Source organism: Vanacampus margaritifer, chromosome 5, assembly GCF_051991255.1.
Source record: "Vanacampus margaritifer isolate UIUO_Vmar chromosome 5, RoL_Vmar_1.0, whole genome shotgun sequence".
NCBI classification, from domain to species: domain Eukaryota; kingdom Metazoa; phylum Chordata; class Actinopteri; order Syngnathiformes; family Syngnathidae; genus Vanacampus; species Vanacampus margaritifer.
Window position 1 is genome coordinate 26,515,146 of NC_135436.1, and position 17,526 is coordinate 26,532,671.

The 17,526-nt window shown below is 42.1% G+C and overlaps 1 protein-coding gene across 1 annotated transcript in view; it reads left to right on the top strand.

Moving 5' to 3' along the window:
- The window catches only part of axl (AXL receptor tyrosine kinase), a 29,981-nt gene that overhangs the window by 1,439 nt on the left and 11,016 nt on the right, over positions 1–17,526 (top strand). Inside the window, exons 2-11 of the mRNA XM_077565945.1 lie at positions 3,788–4,001; positions 5,205–5,305; positions 5,381–5,563; positions 8,365–8,445; positions 8,564–8,679; positions 10,529–10,724; positions 16,646–16,788; positions 16,866–17,010; positions 17,386–17,398; positions 17,457–17,470. Of these exons, the coding sequence (XP_077422071.1) occupies positions 3,788–4,001; positions 5,205–5,305; positions 5,381–5,563; positions 8,365–8,445; positions 8,564–8,679; positions 10,529–10,724; positions 16,646–16,788; positions 16,866–17,010; positions 17,386–17,398; positions 17,457–17,470 (1,206 nt within the window). The remainder of the gene's footprint in view (positions 1–3,787; positions 4,002–5,204; positions 5,306–5,380; positions 5,564–8,364; positions 8,446–8,563; positions 8,680–10,528; positions 10,725–16,645; positions 16,789–16,865; positions 17,011–17,385; positions 17,399–17,456; positions 17,471–17,526) is intronic.

Here is a 17,526-nt window from a genome sequence, read left to right on the forward strand (position 1 = left end):
CCATATTTTTCTTAACCCAATTTGTCAACTCGGTAATGGGGCTCCCTCTAGTGGTACGCAAAATAATTACTCAAATGCCGAACTTTTAATATGCAAGACATTGCAACTGGTACATAATAGTTTTTATTGAACTTTTACATGCAAGACATTTTTTTGTTGAATTATTAGGAAGGTTTTATTTTTCTTTATTTAAGATCAGTGTATACTGCTTTTAAATTTACTGTTTCTCTCTTTTTTTTTATGAACACTTATGAACAAACAGGCCTGCTATGCTCCTGCTTTTTAATGTTGTTCATGTTTGTGGTCCAGCGCTATATAGGAAAGATGAAGGACTTAGTCAAAATGGGAGAACCTCCAGGAAATGTTGGGAAAGTCATAATGCACATTGCTGGAATTATTCACTCATTGACACATGGAATGTTTAGGTCGCCTTCATCGGGTGAAACAAGAATTACTGGTTACCATTTCAAGCAGGGGTGTCCGACCCTTTTATTGCCAGTGACAGTGAGCTGCTTTCATATAACGAAAGTGCTGAGGAGCTCCTCATGTTTAGTAATATTTCATAGTGGATGAGTTGCTTGCTAGATTGGGGTTTGAAATTGAATCTGGGCTCCAGTCTTCCATTCTCACTCTTAACTTTTTTTTTGTTTTACAATAAAAAAGAAGCAAAGTTTGCTCCCCTTAATTAAATGGAACAAGTGTTGTGTAGAGTCGAGCCCCGTATCAAACTCACATGGCTCTCAGGTGACGCTTGTAAATCAATAAGCTTCCACATTTTTCCCCAATGTCTCAGAGCTCCGATTTGGAGCCGCAGAATTAAAAGAGGAGGATGAGGAGGGTCTGATGGTGAGTCACCGGCGCGCTCTGCGGTGACTCAAGACTGGAGCATGATGGATGCTCGGACAGATGGATGGATCCAAATAATGAAAACAAAAAGTGGATGAGGCAGTGAATGAATGGCGAGGCTGAATGGGGAGGAAGGGGTGAAGAAGGCACCGTGTGGGCGCATGTTTGCTTGTGTGCCACTTGGCAGAGAAACACACGCAGTGAGACCCAGAGGGACTTTTTGACGGGGCACAAGGGGAGAGAAATGGAGCATTTAAAGGCACATGCACGCCATCCCATCAAAAAGCCTTTTGGGTTTATTACTTTCATCTCAATACTTTTATACAAAAGCTCTGCACTGGGGGGTCAGATGAACACTCGAGTACCTTACATGTTTTATATCCAACGTCAGAAAAAAACGTCCGTTTTTTGTTTTCCACGCTACGAGGTTCACGTTTGAACATATTAGTACAAATAAGTTGCATAAATGGTTTAATTTACTTGTCTGCCACTGTTGTATCCAAAATAAAATAAACGATGTTGGCAGTAATGTAGACCAGGGATGGGCAACTTAATGCACTAGAAACGAATTGTTATCAGTTCTTGTGAGAATACAGTCACAGTTGTTTATGTATTTTTGTACTATTCAGCCGCAATTCATGTAATGCTGAACTTTTTCCATTATGAGCTTGTTCATTATTATTGTTGAAGTGTATTAACGTTACTGTTAGTTCGTTGAATAAGTCTATTAAGTAGCTGTCATGTTAAATTCAAGTTGCACACTGTTAACCTGAAACCGTGACATCTTGTGCAAAAAAAAAATGGAATCCCTCTTTCAGTTCTGTCCTAAAAGAGTCTCTATTAACTTATTTTTCTTCTCTAATTGAGATGAAACATGGAAGTGTACTTGGTGAAGCCTGACATCTAGTGGTGAGCACCGTTATTACAACATAAAACTGATCAGGCATTTTTTTTTTTTTTTAATCATGTTGCCCATCCCTGACCGAGACAGTACCCTTTACAGTACAAACTTAAAGGGCCCCAATATGGACCCTTGAGGATACTGTCCCAATGAATAGCCATTAAACCCTTAAAGTTACAAACATAGCCCCATGTTCTGTCAGTGTACTGTAAGTAGAAAGCATGTGGCTCCACATTTTGTGGTGGTTTAAGGTTGTTTTTGACAACATGTTAGTTTCCCATCATTGAATTATGGGCATTCACGCACGTCAGCTGTACGAGGGTGGGTCGAGCAGCTTAGTACCAAACAGAGAAACACTCACTGGAGAACATTTTGAAACTCATGTTCGGCTCTATTTTCAATCTGGCGCAGTGCAGTGACGTATCTCTACGTGGGGGCAGGTTAGACCTGGTGTTGGCATTTTGCAGATGATCACAGCCGACTTCAATCGTGGCCAATCAAAGTGGATCCTTTTAGCACCTTGATGTCACTTTTTTAAAGCATGTGCAGATTGTGTGCGTGTGTTTTAAGGGGAACTCAAGCCCAAGCTTGTTTTTGACGGCGTGTTTGTTTTCTACTACGTGTAAGATGTGCAGCGGTGGAGTCACCCGGGGTCAGAGGTGGAAGGTCAGCAGTGAAGTAGACGAAGGGGTAATGGGGAGGGGCGGGTCGAGCGTCTTGAGAAAATCTGCACACACGTCACTCACGAGATTTATTGTAGCTCAGTGTGTGTGTTAGCGTTTTCCGCCTTTGCCAGGGGGCGGCGACCTCTTGCTTTCTGGGGCAGAAAGCAAATTTTCCTAATGGCTTCCTTTGCACTGAATGCATCATTTGTCTGCCTTTCAATTCTAAATACCCCGATGATGAATTTAGAAGGATGTTTCGATGCAGTGCCATGAGAATGAAAATATTCCACCCCATAGAAGGACATAATTGCTAACATAAAAAAACAGAAGAAGAAACCGATTGAACACCAATTGAGCAGCACTTTGCTGCCGCTCGTCAGCTCACAAGCGGCCTTTGTCCCGCTATCAAGGTCAGCTCGTCATCTATCAGTGTGTGTGTGTGCGCGCGCGTGCCAGATAACCGTAACCAGAGCCAGCGCAATTAGTTGACTTGTTTGTCGTGTCCCCGACAATCTTTCACACTCTTTAATACGATCATGCTTCTCGCAAAAATGTATTTATTCTTTTCATTTCGGCAGGAAATCTGTTGTGAAATTGCAATTTTTCTTCACTTTTATTACAATGATTTTGTTCACTAAATTCAATTTTAACATGACTTGAACAATTGTTGTATACTAAAATATATATCATATATTTTTTATTTTTTTTTTTAATTTTTTCTGGAGAAATCTAATATATATATTTTTAATGTGTATCCAGAGGTGCTGCATCAAAAAAAATGTTTGTTTTGTTTTGTAATTCCAATCCATTCCTCTTTTGCTGAGGGCTTTATCATATTTGATTGATTAATCACAGACTTTACCCCAAAACTTTGTGCTTCTCTTATAGAAATTGGGTTTGAATACACAAAAATGTTAAATTCATTCAAACACTAAGAATGTCAATTTCCAAATCGTTTCCACTGTACAACATTATGTGGCTCGCAATGGCAAGTAAAATGTGTCGAATTTATGTTTTTTGCTGAATGGATTTGATTCATTTTGGCAGGAAATCCAGAGCGAAATTGTCATTTTTATTCACTTTTAACAGTTATTAAAAACATTTTCCTATATTTTCCACATCACAATTTTACACGACGTTTGATTTCAACTTCAGTTTTTTTATTTTTTATTTTATTTTTTTGTGTTTGTATGTCATAATTCACAAGGCAACTATATATTTACTCCATAATGGCCCTCTGAGGCAAACTGACTATGATGTGTCCCATCATGAAAATTAATTTGACAATTATTTAAATTTAACTGATTATTTAATTAGTTTTTTTTTTTAATGTAGTATCCTATTCTCCCCCATAACTGATTCCTACTTATTCCAGATTTGGCGTTTGAGAAACAACTGGCCGCCGTGGTCTCGTCCATGGGCAAACCCGTGAGGCTGGAGTGCAGCCTGTTGGCCACGGTTGACGACGACGAGATTCCGCCCAACGTGTACTGGCTGAAAGACGGCGCGACGCTTCCCTACGCCGAGTACGACGACTACCAAATGCCGGTTTTTAACACGGACCGCTGGATTGTACACAGCACCCTCAGGTAGTCGGCGTCACCGCACGTCTTGTTAAGCACAACTGGAATGAAATCAGATAAAAGTTTGTCTCCTGTGGCTTGGCTCCGTTGTGATTTTTAATCCCACAGTGATGGAACTGGAGCGCCATCGGGATGTGGTTGATCTCTTGCTCTTCTTTCCGCACTGTTTTTTTTATAATATTTAAAAATATTGGGTTGAGGTTTAAGGGGAAAAAATACAAGAATTTTCTGCAATCAGGAATCACTTATTCAGAAGGAATAAGAAGAACATCTTGTTCATGTACTCCGTTTAAAATCAAATGTATTCAAATTTACTATTAATGTATAAAATCACAAAAAAAATTCTACCGTTTCAAAATAGGGAAGGGAAATTACCATTTGATGGTCAATACAACGTTGGAATTTTTAACATATGCACAACCAGGAAACATTTGTGTTGTGTGAAACTGGAACAGAATGACTGAGAAAGTAAAGCAATGGTACAAAAACAAACCAGATTCAAAGAATATATTTTTTAAAAATATGTTGTACACAGAATATCTCCAAATAAGCGGCACGGTGTGCTTGCTTCAACTTTTTTGTCACTTCTAGTTTTATTTTTTCGGAAAAACTGACACATAAAACAAAAGAGAATTTCACATTTGATAAACCGTGCACCCAAACTACATTTCATCTAACCAAGGTCTACTAGCTTTACGCTAACATAGGTGAAACACTATAAATGGGCTAACAACACAAGTTAGCATTATGCTACAGCAATAATAAAACTACTGCTACTCTATCATTCACTTCTAGTGATATAATTCCGCTCCCAGTTGAAGTTTACTGTCAAATTAAACCGAAAACACACATACACGCAGCTTAGCCTTTAGTGTGCTAGCTTAATGCTAATGCTAACATATACGGTACTGTAATGTGAAATACTCCTAGCAACTGATATTTGAACACAGACAGTGCAGCAACATTTTTAGGCATTCAATATAGTAGTACTCAACAGTCATATAATAATGATGATAATAATAATAAAAAACATTTAATTAAGTCTTGATGTCTATGAAGTGCAGCATTATCAAGTGCTATTTTTCTCATTCAAACTTCAACATTCAAGGCACCACCGTACCGTAAAAAAAAAAAAAACAATACAATTGTTTACAAATCTGAAATCAAAATAAAGGGTTACTCAGTCTAAACAAATTTTCCTCTCCACAGGATTAACAGCGTCCAACTTTCAGACATGGGAACCTACCAGTGCGCAGCCGACGTCGGAAGCGAGCAGATTTTGTCCACGGAGGGAAGCATCATGCTGGAAGGTGAGCCCGCCTCCCTCCTCTAATCCGGCACCAGCGCACTGGACCCATCATGACGCCAATTCTGCTCTTCCTCAGGTCTTCCTCACTTCTCCGCCGAGCCGCAGCACATGTCCGTGGTGGCCAACGCGCCGCTGAGCTTGCACTGCGTTGCCCACGGGCCGCCGGAACCGGTCCGAGTCATCTGGCTTCGGGACGGCGCTCCTCTCAACACCGTGGACGACCCGGTGGCCCTGTCGCCCTCTACGCTCAACATCACAGGTGCCAACCATCCATCTCAGTTTATTTATACCGGAAAACTTTTACTGGGGTCAAATGCTAATGCGCTAAGTGCCAATTCGTCGAGGAGCAAAACTACACCCGTGTCTAGCTGTTTTCTACGAATGAATTAATTATTAGATCAGAACCTTGGAGGAACTTTGGAATATTTTGAGCCTGGAAAAAAACACTGTCGAAATTTGTAACATTCTTCAAGTAAACTCCGCCTCCCTTCCAACACATCTTGGCTCAAACACAACAAGGAGATTATCAGGGAGGAGAAGCCAGAGGCTATCAGGCCGATGGCCAGCCGAGGCTGGGCTCGCGGTCGTGTGGTCGCCGGCTCAGGCACAAGGGGGGGGGGGGGGGGGGGGGATGGGGGGGTGCTTTAGGGGAGAGCACAAATAGCTCGGCTGAGGACTCGACGAGATAAAAAGTCTGAAAAGAAAGGACGGAGGTGCTCGAGTCACACAGGAGAGGATTTGGGAGCTGGTACCGGGATCTGGTTTGACTCATCGGAACAGTTGGGACGGTTGCTGAGCAGGAACCGACACTCACCTCTGTGGAATGGGCAGCTGCTCCAAACCTCATAAACCATCGTCCAGTAGGCACAGGGAAAACGTGAGAGAGGCTCTGAGAAAATTGAAAGAACAAAGTCACACCTGCACAGGCATCTGGCCATTAGATTGTTGGAATCCAGATCTTCTGGCATTACCAAATATGGGCATACTGTATGCAGGAATTGGACATGAATTCAGGAGGGACGCCTCAGCCTTGGCAGAGGTCAACTGAATGCCGTTCTAGTTTACTCATAGTTTGCATGTTTGTCATATTTTAACTCTCAAGTACAGTAGCTAGTATATACAGTTAGGTCTGCCTCACAATTATGAGGTTGGGGGTTTGAATCTCGACTTCCTGCTTCCTTCCATCCCACGTTCAAAAAAAACTTGCATCCATATTAGGTTCATTGAAGACTCTAAAATTGTCCTCAGGTGCGAATGTGAGCGTGAACATCCACGTGACTTCGAGATGCAAAGTCCTGCTACTTGGCTACGCTTTTATCTTGGTGGACTTTAGCTCCAGTAAACTCCGCTTAACTGTGTCACTAATATATATACGCATACCCGCTTTTGTGTTCCTGCACAACAAACCTCTTGAACAAAGGACAGCGTGAATCACATGTTTATTGTTGTCAAGTGCAAAAGAAGCTGCTCCATTTAAAAAGCAGATGTTGGTCAACATCCACGCGCCAGTGTGTGTCTGCGCGCGAGACTTGAGGGCAAGTTGCGCAATCGCCAGATGAGGGTCTGTCGGCACACGGCGGAAATCAGCATTCTTTTTTTCCTCCCGCCTTACAATAGAGCCTTTGGTGCGTCCAGCTTGCCATGAATGACACACTGGTAGCAGTGTGTGTGTGTGTGTGTGTGTGTGGCTAACTGGCACCACTTGAGAACATTTGACAACACAGGGAGGTCACATGATGTGAATGTTGTGGAATGTCTCGAGTGTGTGAGCACGCTGATGTCGGGATTTGAGACACTTGTCGAAGCTGTGTGGCGGGAACGTGGACCACTTACTCATCGCTGATGCTTGTATGGAACTATTGTCACAAAAGTGCCGCATTTGGGATACTTTATTATGAAATTATGAATTTCTTGTAGTTTTGGGACGTGTTGTTTGCGTGGTCACAGAATCCTTGTGATGTTGTTTACAACAGTGTTTCCCAACCTTTAATTAACCAAGGCACATGTTTTTCATTGGAAAAATCTCACTTAAAGTGTCTCTACACTGAATTAACTCATTTGCTCCCAGAAACGTATAAATACGTTCTATTTTAATGTTTTAACTCTTTTACCGCAAAATACGTTTAATGACGTTTACTAAAATCCAAAAGAATGCCGCCAAAAACGTTAAACGACGTTTACTAAATTTTTGTCTTTTTCCTACTTTTTTTTTCCTGATGGAAGAAGTCTCAAATTTTTATTTTGGTAGGTTCCATGTTTTTATAGCAATAGAACACAATACAGTATTCTGTGGGCCTTGCAAAATCAGTCAAAATCCAGTAAAGCAGCCGGGAGCGAAGGGGGTTGCTTCAATGAAAATGGCTGCGAGTGAATGAGTTAATCAAGAATTCAGTGCAAAATGTAGTAGTCAAACAAAAGCAACGTAATCCCTAATTTATACCTCAGACCAATACAAAGCTTCCAAAATAAATGCATGTAAAATCCAAGTGTTATTTTTGTCCACTGTATTATTTGTTACATTGAACGTGTCTGTGCCTTTAAGAGGCGGGGCCTTGTTTAGTGACAAGTCAACGAATGAGTTAGCTTGCTAAAACTGTTAGCCACTCAGGTAAGGCAAATTTACAGTAGAATAAATTTTCGGCCCTGCCAATGACATTTGAAGTGGTTTTGTAAATACCAAATAAACAAACAAAGCAGGATTTTTATTTTTAGGATTTAAAATTCTGTAGACAAAATTTTGTATTCGCCAAAAATTCAGTCAATCTTCCTGGGCAGTCTATTTTTTAGCATTGCTGAGGTTCCGGGTTTGATTCTGCTCAGTCCTAATGAGGACAAGCGCTCTACAAAATGAATAGATGGAAAATTTGTGCTGACTGCCGCCGCACAGTCATCCACTGACTCACGTTGCCACGGAAACCACAACTCTCTTCTCTACCTTTTTTCGTCTCGCATCAGCTCAAACTGCATCTCACTCATTTTCTTTTTCTAAGAAAATGCTGAGTGGGGCGTTTGGACCGCCAAAAGTTTTGCCTTCTCATGCCCGTTTTTCCCCCCACTCAGGTTTGAACCGAACCAGCAGTTTTTCCTGCGAGGCCCAGAACCGCAAGGGCGTGGCCGCCTCTGGATCCGGCACCATTACCGGTAAGGAGAAAAGGGGGGTCCGAGCCACGTGACTTGACTCAAGTCAGACTTAATTGGATTACTTGGCTAAAAAAAATGTCAACTACATTTTCAAATAAGATACCTGTGTCTTTATCAGTGCTGCCGTCCGTACCTCACCACCTGAGAGCCGTCAACATCACGCCCACCAGTCTCCAGTTGTCATGGCAACCTGGCTTCGGCGGCGACTACCCGGTCATCCGCTGCACAGTGCAGGTGAATTTTCCGAATGAGTTCCTTCTCCAGAAAAAGAAAAGACAGCCCCCCCTCCCCCCTCCCGAGCCACACCCACCTTTGTCCCCCTGGAGCAACGGGCTCGGGTTTCGCTCGGGGAAAGTGGGCCTCCCTAAACGAATCTGACGCAGCGGGCCCTCCCTCTTGGTGGCCATTACGGCGAGCAGCGCCACCCCTAAACGTCTGCTTCTAATAAAGTTGCTCCTCGTACCTCTTGCGCAAACCCTCCAACCCTTCGTCCCTCTCCCCCATTTCTCTCTCGCTCGGACGGGGAAACAACAAGTTGAGGGGCCAGGCCTGGCAGAATAGGGGGTGGGGGGGATTTTTAATACTTCGCTGGAGAAGGCTGAGAATAGAAAGTCGATGATGTCAATTATGAGAGAGAAACTTTTTTTTAAAAAAATGGGGCTTCATTATTCTTTTGTACCATTAGAGATGTATCATAATGTTCTACATTTATGCCATTACATTTACTCAAATAACATTTTGGGTGAATGGTGCTTATCAGAGTAGTGTTAATGCAACATACTTTTAACTTTTACTTGAGTAGTTTTTTCTAAAGAATAAACAATACTTTTGCTCCATTACATTGAGCCACTACTTTTATTTTTGACAAAAGCGGACCCCCGCTATTGACCGGATATGGGCACCGAGCCCGATTGTGAATTGGGAAAATTTGCGTATAATTGACACACATTATGAATGCACTGAAAGACAAAAACAACTTTTTTTCCAAAACATTTTTGAAAAACAAGGTTTACACAAAAACAAGGGTTGTTGACTTCAGGATTCTGCCACCTGGTGGCCAAGGTGGGAACACCAGAAGGAGCAACAGAATTAATTGAATTGAAGCATGAAATCGTGATGCACAAACTATTTGAAAGAATTTTTCTTTTAAATGATGTTATTACTCCATGTTTTTGTTATAAAATATGAATTTGTGTTTTAATACAACTTGGACATCTGGGTAAGTAAATGGAGCGCACCTTCACTTGAAACTGCAATAGCCAGATGTCCTCTAACCGTTCCTAGAGAAGGTGCGCTCCATTCAATATACTACAGCTACATTATGTCCACACTCAAAACACTTTTCCCCAAGTCATGTCTGGGGCTCCGAATGAGTCAGAAGAAAAGTAGAAAAAAAAAAAGAAAAGAACATCTTAAAAACAGGAAAAGGCGTCAGTAATGATGTGTGAGCCGTACGAGGGGGAATGTGCGGTGACTCAATGAGATTAAATGCTTGTTTGCAGCCTGGACGTGACTCACGGGGTCAGGAATGACACACATGCGGCTTAGCCCGGTGGGGTGGGGGTCGGACACGCCCCCAAATTTACGCTAACTTGTGCAAATGGGAGTGAGTGCGGCAATTGTTTGAAAGCTCAGTCACCTGCTCACGCACCCCCCACACACTGATTTACCTGCAAGGACACACCTATTACCCCACCACCGCATACACCTCCCTCCCATACACACAAACGTGCACACAGACACTAAACACAAACTGCTGACTTCCAGCACATGTGCGCTCCAAAAGCCGCAGCGGGGAAGTCGCATGTGGTCGGAGCGCTCCAAGTGGACCGCAGCGAGGACAGCGAGCGCCGCAGAGATTCTGCCGATGCAGCACTCAGGATGTTTGCTTGCGTCCCCACAAAGATGCAGACAAAAACACACACACAAAAATTGTCCTCCAATCAGCATCAAGCGCACATACTCATGAAGAAGAAGAAGAATTCATGACTTTTAAGATAAATGTGATTTATAACATGAATGTGGTATTTTTTTCTTTTATCTTCGCTCTTGTCATTTTGGACATCCGTTTGGACTCTTCCAGGTCAAACATGCTGACGAGCTGTTCTCCAGAGGTCCAGATGAGATGATCCGCAATCAGAACGTGAACGTCCCTCCGCCCGAGTACCTGGTGGAGGACTTGACGCCGCACAGCCGCTACGCTGCCAGGGTGGCGTGTCACAGCAGCCAGGGCCCGTCAAACTGGACTTCCTGGGTGGAGATGCGCACGGCGGAAGGAGGTGAGTTCGCGAAAAATAGCCTACTTCGCACTCGCCACATGACTGCAGTGGTCTGGGTTTCCTGCTTGCCCTCAGTCTCCGCTTGGATAAATCTGCCTCCTTAGTCTGTTCCGACATCTACATGCTTAGAAGTTAAATCAAGTAGACCTGTTAGCTAAGCTTACCTTACTCCACAGGCCTCACTTGCTGCAGCGCTTCGGTTTTTCTGCTTGCCCTCAGTCTCTACTTGGATATAGCGGTTCAAACAGTGGTCAGTCTAATAAAGGCGACTCTTTAACATGCCATACTCCATAGTCTCCGCTTGGCTGCAGTGCTGTTTTTTTTTAACTTGCCCTCAGTCTCCATTTGGATAAATCTCCCTCTTTATCATGCTCAATATCGACATGTTGAGAAGACTTAATAAAGGAGACCCACTAGCTTGGCTACAGCGCCCCGGTTTTCCTGCTTGCCCTCAGTCTCCACCTGAATACATTTCTCTCTTCATCATCAACGTCCTCATGCTGTGAAGTTTAAATAAAGTAGACAGACAGCTTTCTCTACTGTAGCAGTCTGTTCTTTTCCTTTTTTAACTTTGCCCTCAGTCTCCACTTGGCTAAATTATGACTCTATTGATGTGCCCAATATGGACTAAAGTAATGTAGACAGTCAGCTTTCTCTACTGTTTAAGCAGTCTGTTTTTGTTTAGTTTGTTTTTCGTTTAACTTTGCCCTCAATCTCCACTTGGATAAATTATGACTCTATTGAAGTGCCCAATATGGACTAAAGTAATGTAAACAGTCAGCTTTCTCTACTGTTTAAGCAGCCTGTTTTGTTTAGTTTGTTATTTGTTTAACTTTGCCCTCAGTCTCCACTTGGATAAATTATGACTCTAATGAAGTGCCCAATATGGACTAAAGTAATGTAGACAGTCAGCTTTCTCTACTGTTTAAGCAGTCTGTTTTTGTTTAGTTTGTTTTTTGTTTAACTTTGCCCTCAGTCTCCACTTGGATAAATTATGACTCTAATGAAGTGCCCAATATGGACTAAAGTAATGTAGACAGTCAGCTTTCTCTACTGTTTAAGCAGTCTGTTTTTGTTTAGTTTGTTTTTCGTTTAACTTTGCCCTCAGTCTCCACTTGGATAAATTATGACTCTATTGAAGTGCCCAATATGGACTAAAGTAATGGGACACATGTTACTTAAAACTACAGGAAGGAACAAGTATAGTAAAAAAGTAATGGGACGTGCATAAAGTGACAAATATGGACAAAAGTAATGGGACACATTCCCACTCGGTGACTGTTGTGAATGTGAGCGTGTCCTCTTGCGAGACTTCAGCTGGGTTAGCAGCACCAGCAGAAAAAAAGATGGATGGAGGACATCCAAAGTGTGGTTAGTGTGGGTCACGATATTTCCATCCCACAGTCCTCGAACACAACACGGTATGTTTAGGGACAGTGCTGCATTTAGAAAGGAGGGACGGCGGAAACGTTACTAGCCGTGAAAGCCGAATGTTTGGATCTCGTGTTTGCCATTTTCCATGCCAGCGACCAGCATGCACTGCGAGTAGAAATCAAGGCAGGACAAGTGAGGGAGGCAAGCGACAGATGAACAGTGCTTTCCATACCCCCCCCCCCCCAAAAAAAAGAAAAAAAAGAAAAAGAGAAGTGATGACAGCATGCAATTGAGATGTTTGTGCTAAAAAAAACAACTGTCGAGTTTCACTTCTTCACCAATCAAGCTTTTTGTTCCTTTTCACAGGAAAATACAAAGTGTGGTCACTTTGCGTTTCCCCCTTTTTTGTTCAAATTCTCAGCAAGGTCACGAAAAGCCAAGACGGGAGGTTATCTTGTCACAGCGCCGCCATATTTTAAAAGGCCCTCACGCTTTACGTCTTTGTCAAACATCTCTGCACGCTACATGTGGTTCTCATTGGGCAGACGCACAACTCAAATATGGACACAAGAAGTCAGGCATGTGTCCACTAAAAGTAAATCTTGATGGGAAAAAAAAAAAACCCGTGTACACTAAAACTACAGTGTGGACCAAAAGTACTACGACATATGTACACGGAAACAAAAAATACATACTAAGTACCGGGACATGTTAAGACTACACAAGGTGATAAATGTGGACAAAAAGTGACATGTATCCATTAAAAGTCCAGGAAGTGACAAATATGGACAAAAGTAATGGGGGTGCATGTCTACTAGTATTACACAAATTGAATATAATGGACAAATGTGTCTGCTAAAATTACAGAAAGGGAAAATATATAGACAAAAGTACTAGATAAAAATAATGGTACGCATATCTAATAAAACTGCAGGAAGTGCCAAATATGGACAAAAGTAATGGGATTAATGTCTGCTAAAATGACAAAAAATACAGACATACAGAATGGAACGCAACGTCAACATGAACAAAACTACAGGAAGTGGCAAATATGGTAAAAAGTACCAGGACGCATGTTTTACAGGAAGTGGTAAATATAGATGAGTACAGTACTGGGACTACAGGAAGTGACAAATATGGGCATAAATACAGCATGGACCAAAAGCAATGGGACACCTTAGAAATATGGCCAAAAATAATCATGGGGTCGCGTGTCCACTAAAACTACAGCAAGTAATTGGTCACATGTCCAGTTTTGTTTGTATTGTCAGAGCAAGAGTGCGAGTCCTGTAACGGCATACAAATGTTTTGATGACATGAACAATTAAGCTTAAGTCTTTGTCTGTTCCGCATGTGTTTCTCATTGGGCAACAAATGTTCTTGACTGTCCTTATTCAAAAGTGTCATCCAGACGCAAACGTTTCCCTCCTGCGCGCTGCTATTTGTGCGCTAACCACTTGTTGAGTTGACTGGCCTTCTTCAGACGCCACCGACGGCACCACCGAGGAATTCTACAAAAACAATCCGGCCTCTTTCTCGTGCTCGCTCTTTTTCTCGCTTCCCCCATTTTGGCTTCGACCTCACATGAGCTCACATGTAGCAAGGCACTGTGGGAAAACAACAGAAAGGGGTGGAAAAAAAAGAGAAAGAGGCGAGTTGGTGGGAGTAGGGGAAAGGGGAGGTGGGAATACTCTGAGGAACATTTACTATTTTCCCATTACTGCCTCCCACCACCCAAAGGGGAGAATAGCAGTGGGGGGTGCACAGAGGGAGTGGAAGCAGCCATTTTCATCTTTAAGACACTTTTAACAGGATTCAAGTATCTAACTAATCCAAAACCCAAATGTTTGAATAGTTTAACTTGAGGACATTGCCATATATTTTTTATCCTCTGCAAAGAATGCCTAATATTAGTGCCGTACTGATGAGCTATTGAAGACAGTAGTTGGGACGTTATGAATCTCGCAAGGCAGGACTCATCCTGCTGCAACTTGATTGGTTATAAAGAGGCAAGGACTAAAATTCAATATTCAATATTAAAATTAACTCATTCACTGCCATTGACGGCTATAGACGTAAAAAAAAAATCTTCTGAACTAGTACTATTAGTTTCACCTTTTTTTCCACTTTCGTTACCAAGAGTATGAAAACGTAGAAAAAATGTATTGTACATTTAGAACAGATATAAAATCCGTGATTACTCTTGAGTTAACTAGTGAAGTCATGTGATTAATTACAATTAACGATTTTAATCGCCTGATGCCCCTAATTAAAAAGAAAAAAAATGTTCAAAAAATTAGGGCCGTCAGACGATTACATTTTTTCAATGATAATTAATCGCATGACTTCAATAGTTAACTCGCGAATAATCACAAATTTTTATAACTGTTCTAAATGTACAATTTTTTTCGAGGTTTTTATACTCTTGTTAACAAAAGTGGAAAAATATGTGAAACTAATAGCAATAGTTCAAATACATTTTTGACGTCTATACCCGTCAATGGCAGTTAATGTTATAAAACCAAAATATTGGTTGTAAGGTTTTTTTTTTTTTGTTTTGTTTGTTTTTGGAAACTTTCTTCTTATTTTTTGTGTGAAAAGGCAAAGTTTTGAGACATCCTGTTTAGCCAAATTGATCATGTTTTTCAATTGTTTGTCATGTTTGTACTCATGTTACACACGTGTGCGTGTGCGCATCCGAACATGACACAACTATTGTTGACATATTCTCTCCGGCCTGTTTGTGAGGAACACTTGTTGCCTCTCCGGCCAAAATGCAAACGATTAAACGCGGCTGCTTCTTCAAGTTGTGAAGTTGACGTGAATGTTGGACCTGCCGTGGGAGCGCTCGTTTTATTTTCGGAGTCTCTCAGCTTTTGGCCTCGCTCTGACCTTTTTCCAAGACGAGAAACAGCCACACAGTCACACACACACACAAACACACACGCAACAGCGCCGCCGTCAGTGTGTGTGTTGCGTTTGTGCCGAGAAGATCCACAGCTGACTGCATCTGTGCTGGAAATGAATCCAGGAGACCTGTTGGGAAACATGACACGTTTTGTTTTCTCGGGGGGGGGGGGGTCGTCTTTCTTCGTCTCTTTGCAAACTCGTTTTTTTGCAACAATGTCGTCTTTGTTCACTTGAATGTCCCTCGCAGAAAAGAAAAGAGGCGAGGTGGAAAGGGGAGAGGAAAAGTTGGGAAGGGAGGGGGGGGGTGGTTGGGACATGGAGGGAGGGGCGCTTGACTTGTTTTGGCTGCCGTGCCAGAGGCCAGCGCATGTGGAAACAATCAAACGCCAAACACTTCCTGATTTACATCACGCTCCGCCTGGAACGCCTTTCACACACTGTATCATTCAATAACACACAAACAGAAACACACACACAAAACAAACACACAAATAGTATTCTTTGTGAACTTGATTAGTTGGTTGGTTGGCTAGTTCGTTGCTCATGCTAACTGTATATATACCAAAATGTTAATTTTGTTCTTTACCAGTTCAGTCCAAAAAGGTCGTTTGTTAAACAGTCAGTTCTGATTAATTCATTCCAGATCCAGCAGATGGCGCTGTTTTGGCAAACACAAACTACAAATTATTGAGCCTTGGCAGAGGTAGTTGAGGTTGTCCAATGGTGAAGTAACGAAGTACAAATACTTTGTTACTTGACTTGAGTAGTTTTTTATTTTTTAGTCTGCTTTTTACTTTTCTCCGTTACATTTTAACATGAGTATTTGTACTTTTTACATGATACATTTTTTTCAAAACAAGGTCATTACTTTTGTTTTTAACTCTTTGACTGCCAAAAACGTTAAATAACGTTTAGTAAAATCCTATGGGGGAGTGCCAAAGACGTTAAAAGACGTTTGTTTCAAAACAGAGGTGAAACTAACCATTTTCTATTGTTGATTACTGAAAAACGGAATAAGGTAGAAACAAACTTTTTTTTCTGATGAAAGATGAGAGTCCAATCTTTCATTTGGTAGTTTGTGTGTTTCCATAGTCCGAACACATAATTTTCTATGGACCTTGAAAGATCAGTCAAAATGCTTAAAATCAGCTGGCACTGGGGACAACCCGTTTCTGAAAACGTCTGGCAGTCAAAGAGTTAAATGCATGAAAACGATTAAAATACTTGACCTGGAAGAAAAATCATCCGTCAATGTATCCTGGCTCCGCCAATCATATCAAGCATTTCACACGGTTCCGTACATCCCAGCCTGTGATTGGCTCTATGACACGCGATCACATGACGTGCAATTGGATAATTAGATCGACCCGTAAATATGAGGGTAATATTTTTGCTCTATTCGCTAATATCTTCCAAATTGATGTAGGAGGAAACATCCGGTAAAAATACTTTTTACTTCTATTACATTTCAGAGCCTGTACTTTTACTTTTACTTGAGTAATTATTTGGGTGAGTACTTTTACTTTTACCAAAGTTGATTTTTACACAAGTAACTGTACTTTTACTCAAGTACAGAATGGCAGTACTTCTCCGAATTTCTTTGTGGTGATGTTGTGCGCTTGCGTTGTGTGTTTCAGTCCCCGAGGAGGCGCCGGGCAACGTGACGGCGCTGAGGAACGACAGCAACGTGTTGCTGTCTTGGGACCAGCCGGCGGGGAAGCTCAACGGGGACCTGCGCGGGTACTTGGTGGAGTTGAGCGTGCCGCCCGCCGACAAGCAGGTGCACTCATGCGTACAAAAACGCTCACACGCTCACACATTCACACTCACGCGTGCGCTCTCTTCCCCCTCGGCCAGTTTGTCGTGGATGCCGGCCTGGACACGGAGCTGTCAATCAACCTTTCCCTCCCGCTCGCCAACATCACCTTCAGGGTGTGCGCATACACGGGGGCGGGCCAAGGACCCTGGAGCCCCATGCAGACGCTCACGCTCGTCTCTCCTGGTTGGTAAAAAAAAAAGAATACAATATATCACATCGTAAACTAGTGGGTCCTAATCTTGTTGGAGGTACTGAACCTGAAGTTTCCGATGCACATTCACCAAATCCTTTTCTAATGAGGTCATTAGTTACAATGAAAACAGCAGAGGCCCCAGAATTGAACCCTGTGGAACACCATATGGAAGATAATTATAATTATTTGAAGTAAATGAAAAATAACAAAAACTAAAACGATTGTTTGAAAGAAATCAGACCCTTTTGTCCTATAAATACAATTAGTGACTTTTAAATGATACTCCGTAAGCAGTGTAAAGGAAATAAAGTTAGCCGTGTTAGGCTAACACTAACGTCAATGTTTATTTGTTTTTATATTCCCAGAGTTCCGAGGTGAGTGATGACCTACAAACCCGGTGACAAACTTCCCTTTCTTCTTTCATCTGTGGGAGAAGAAAAGAGCGGCGAGGTTGCGCGGGGGTGAACCGGGACGTCGCTTCATAAATATTTAGAGCGCTCGCCATC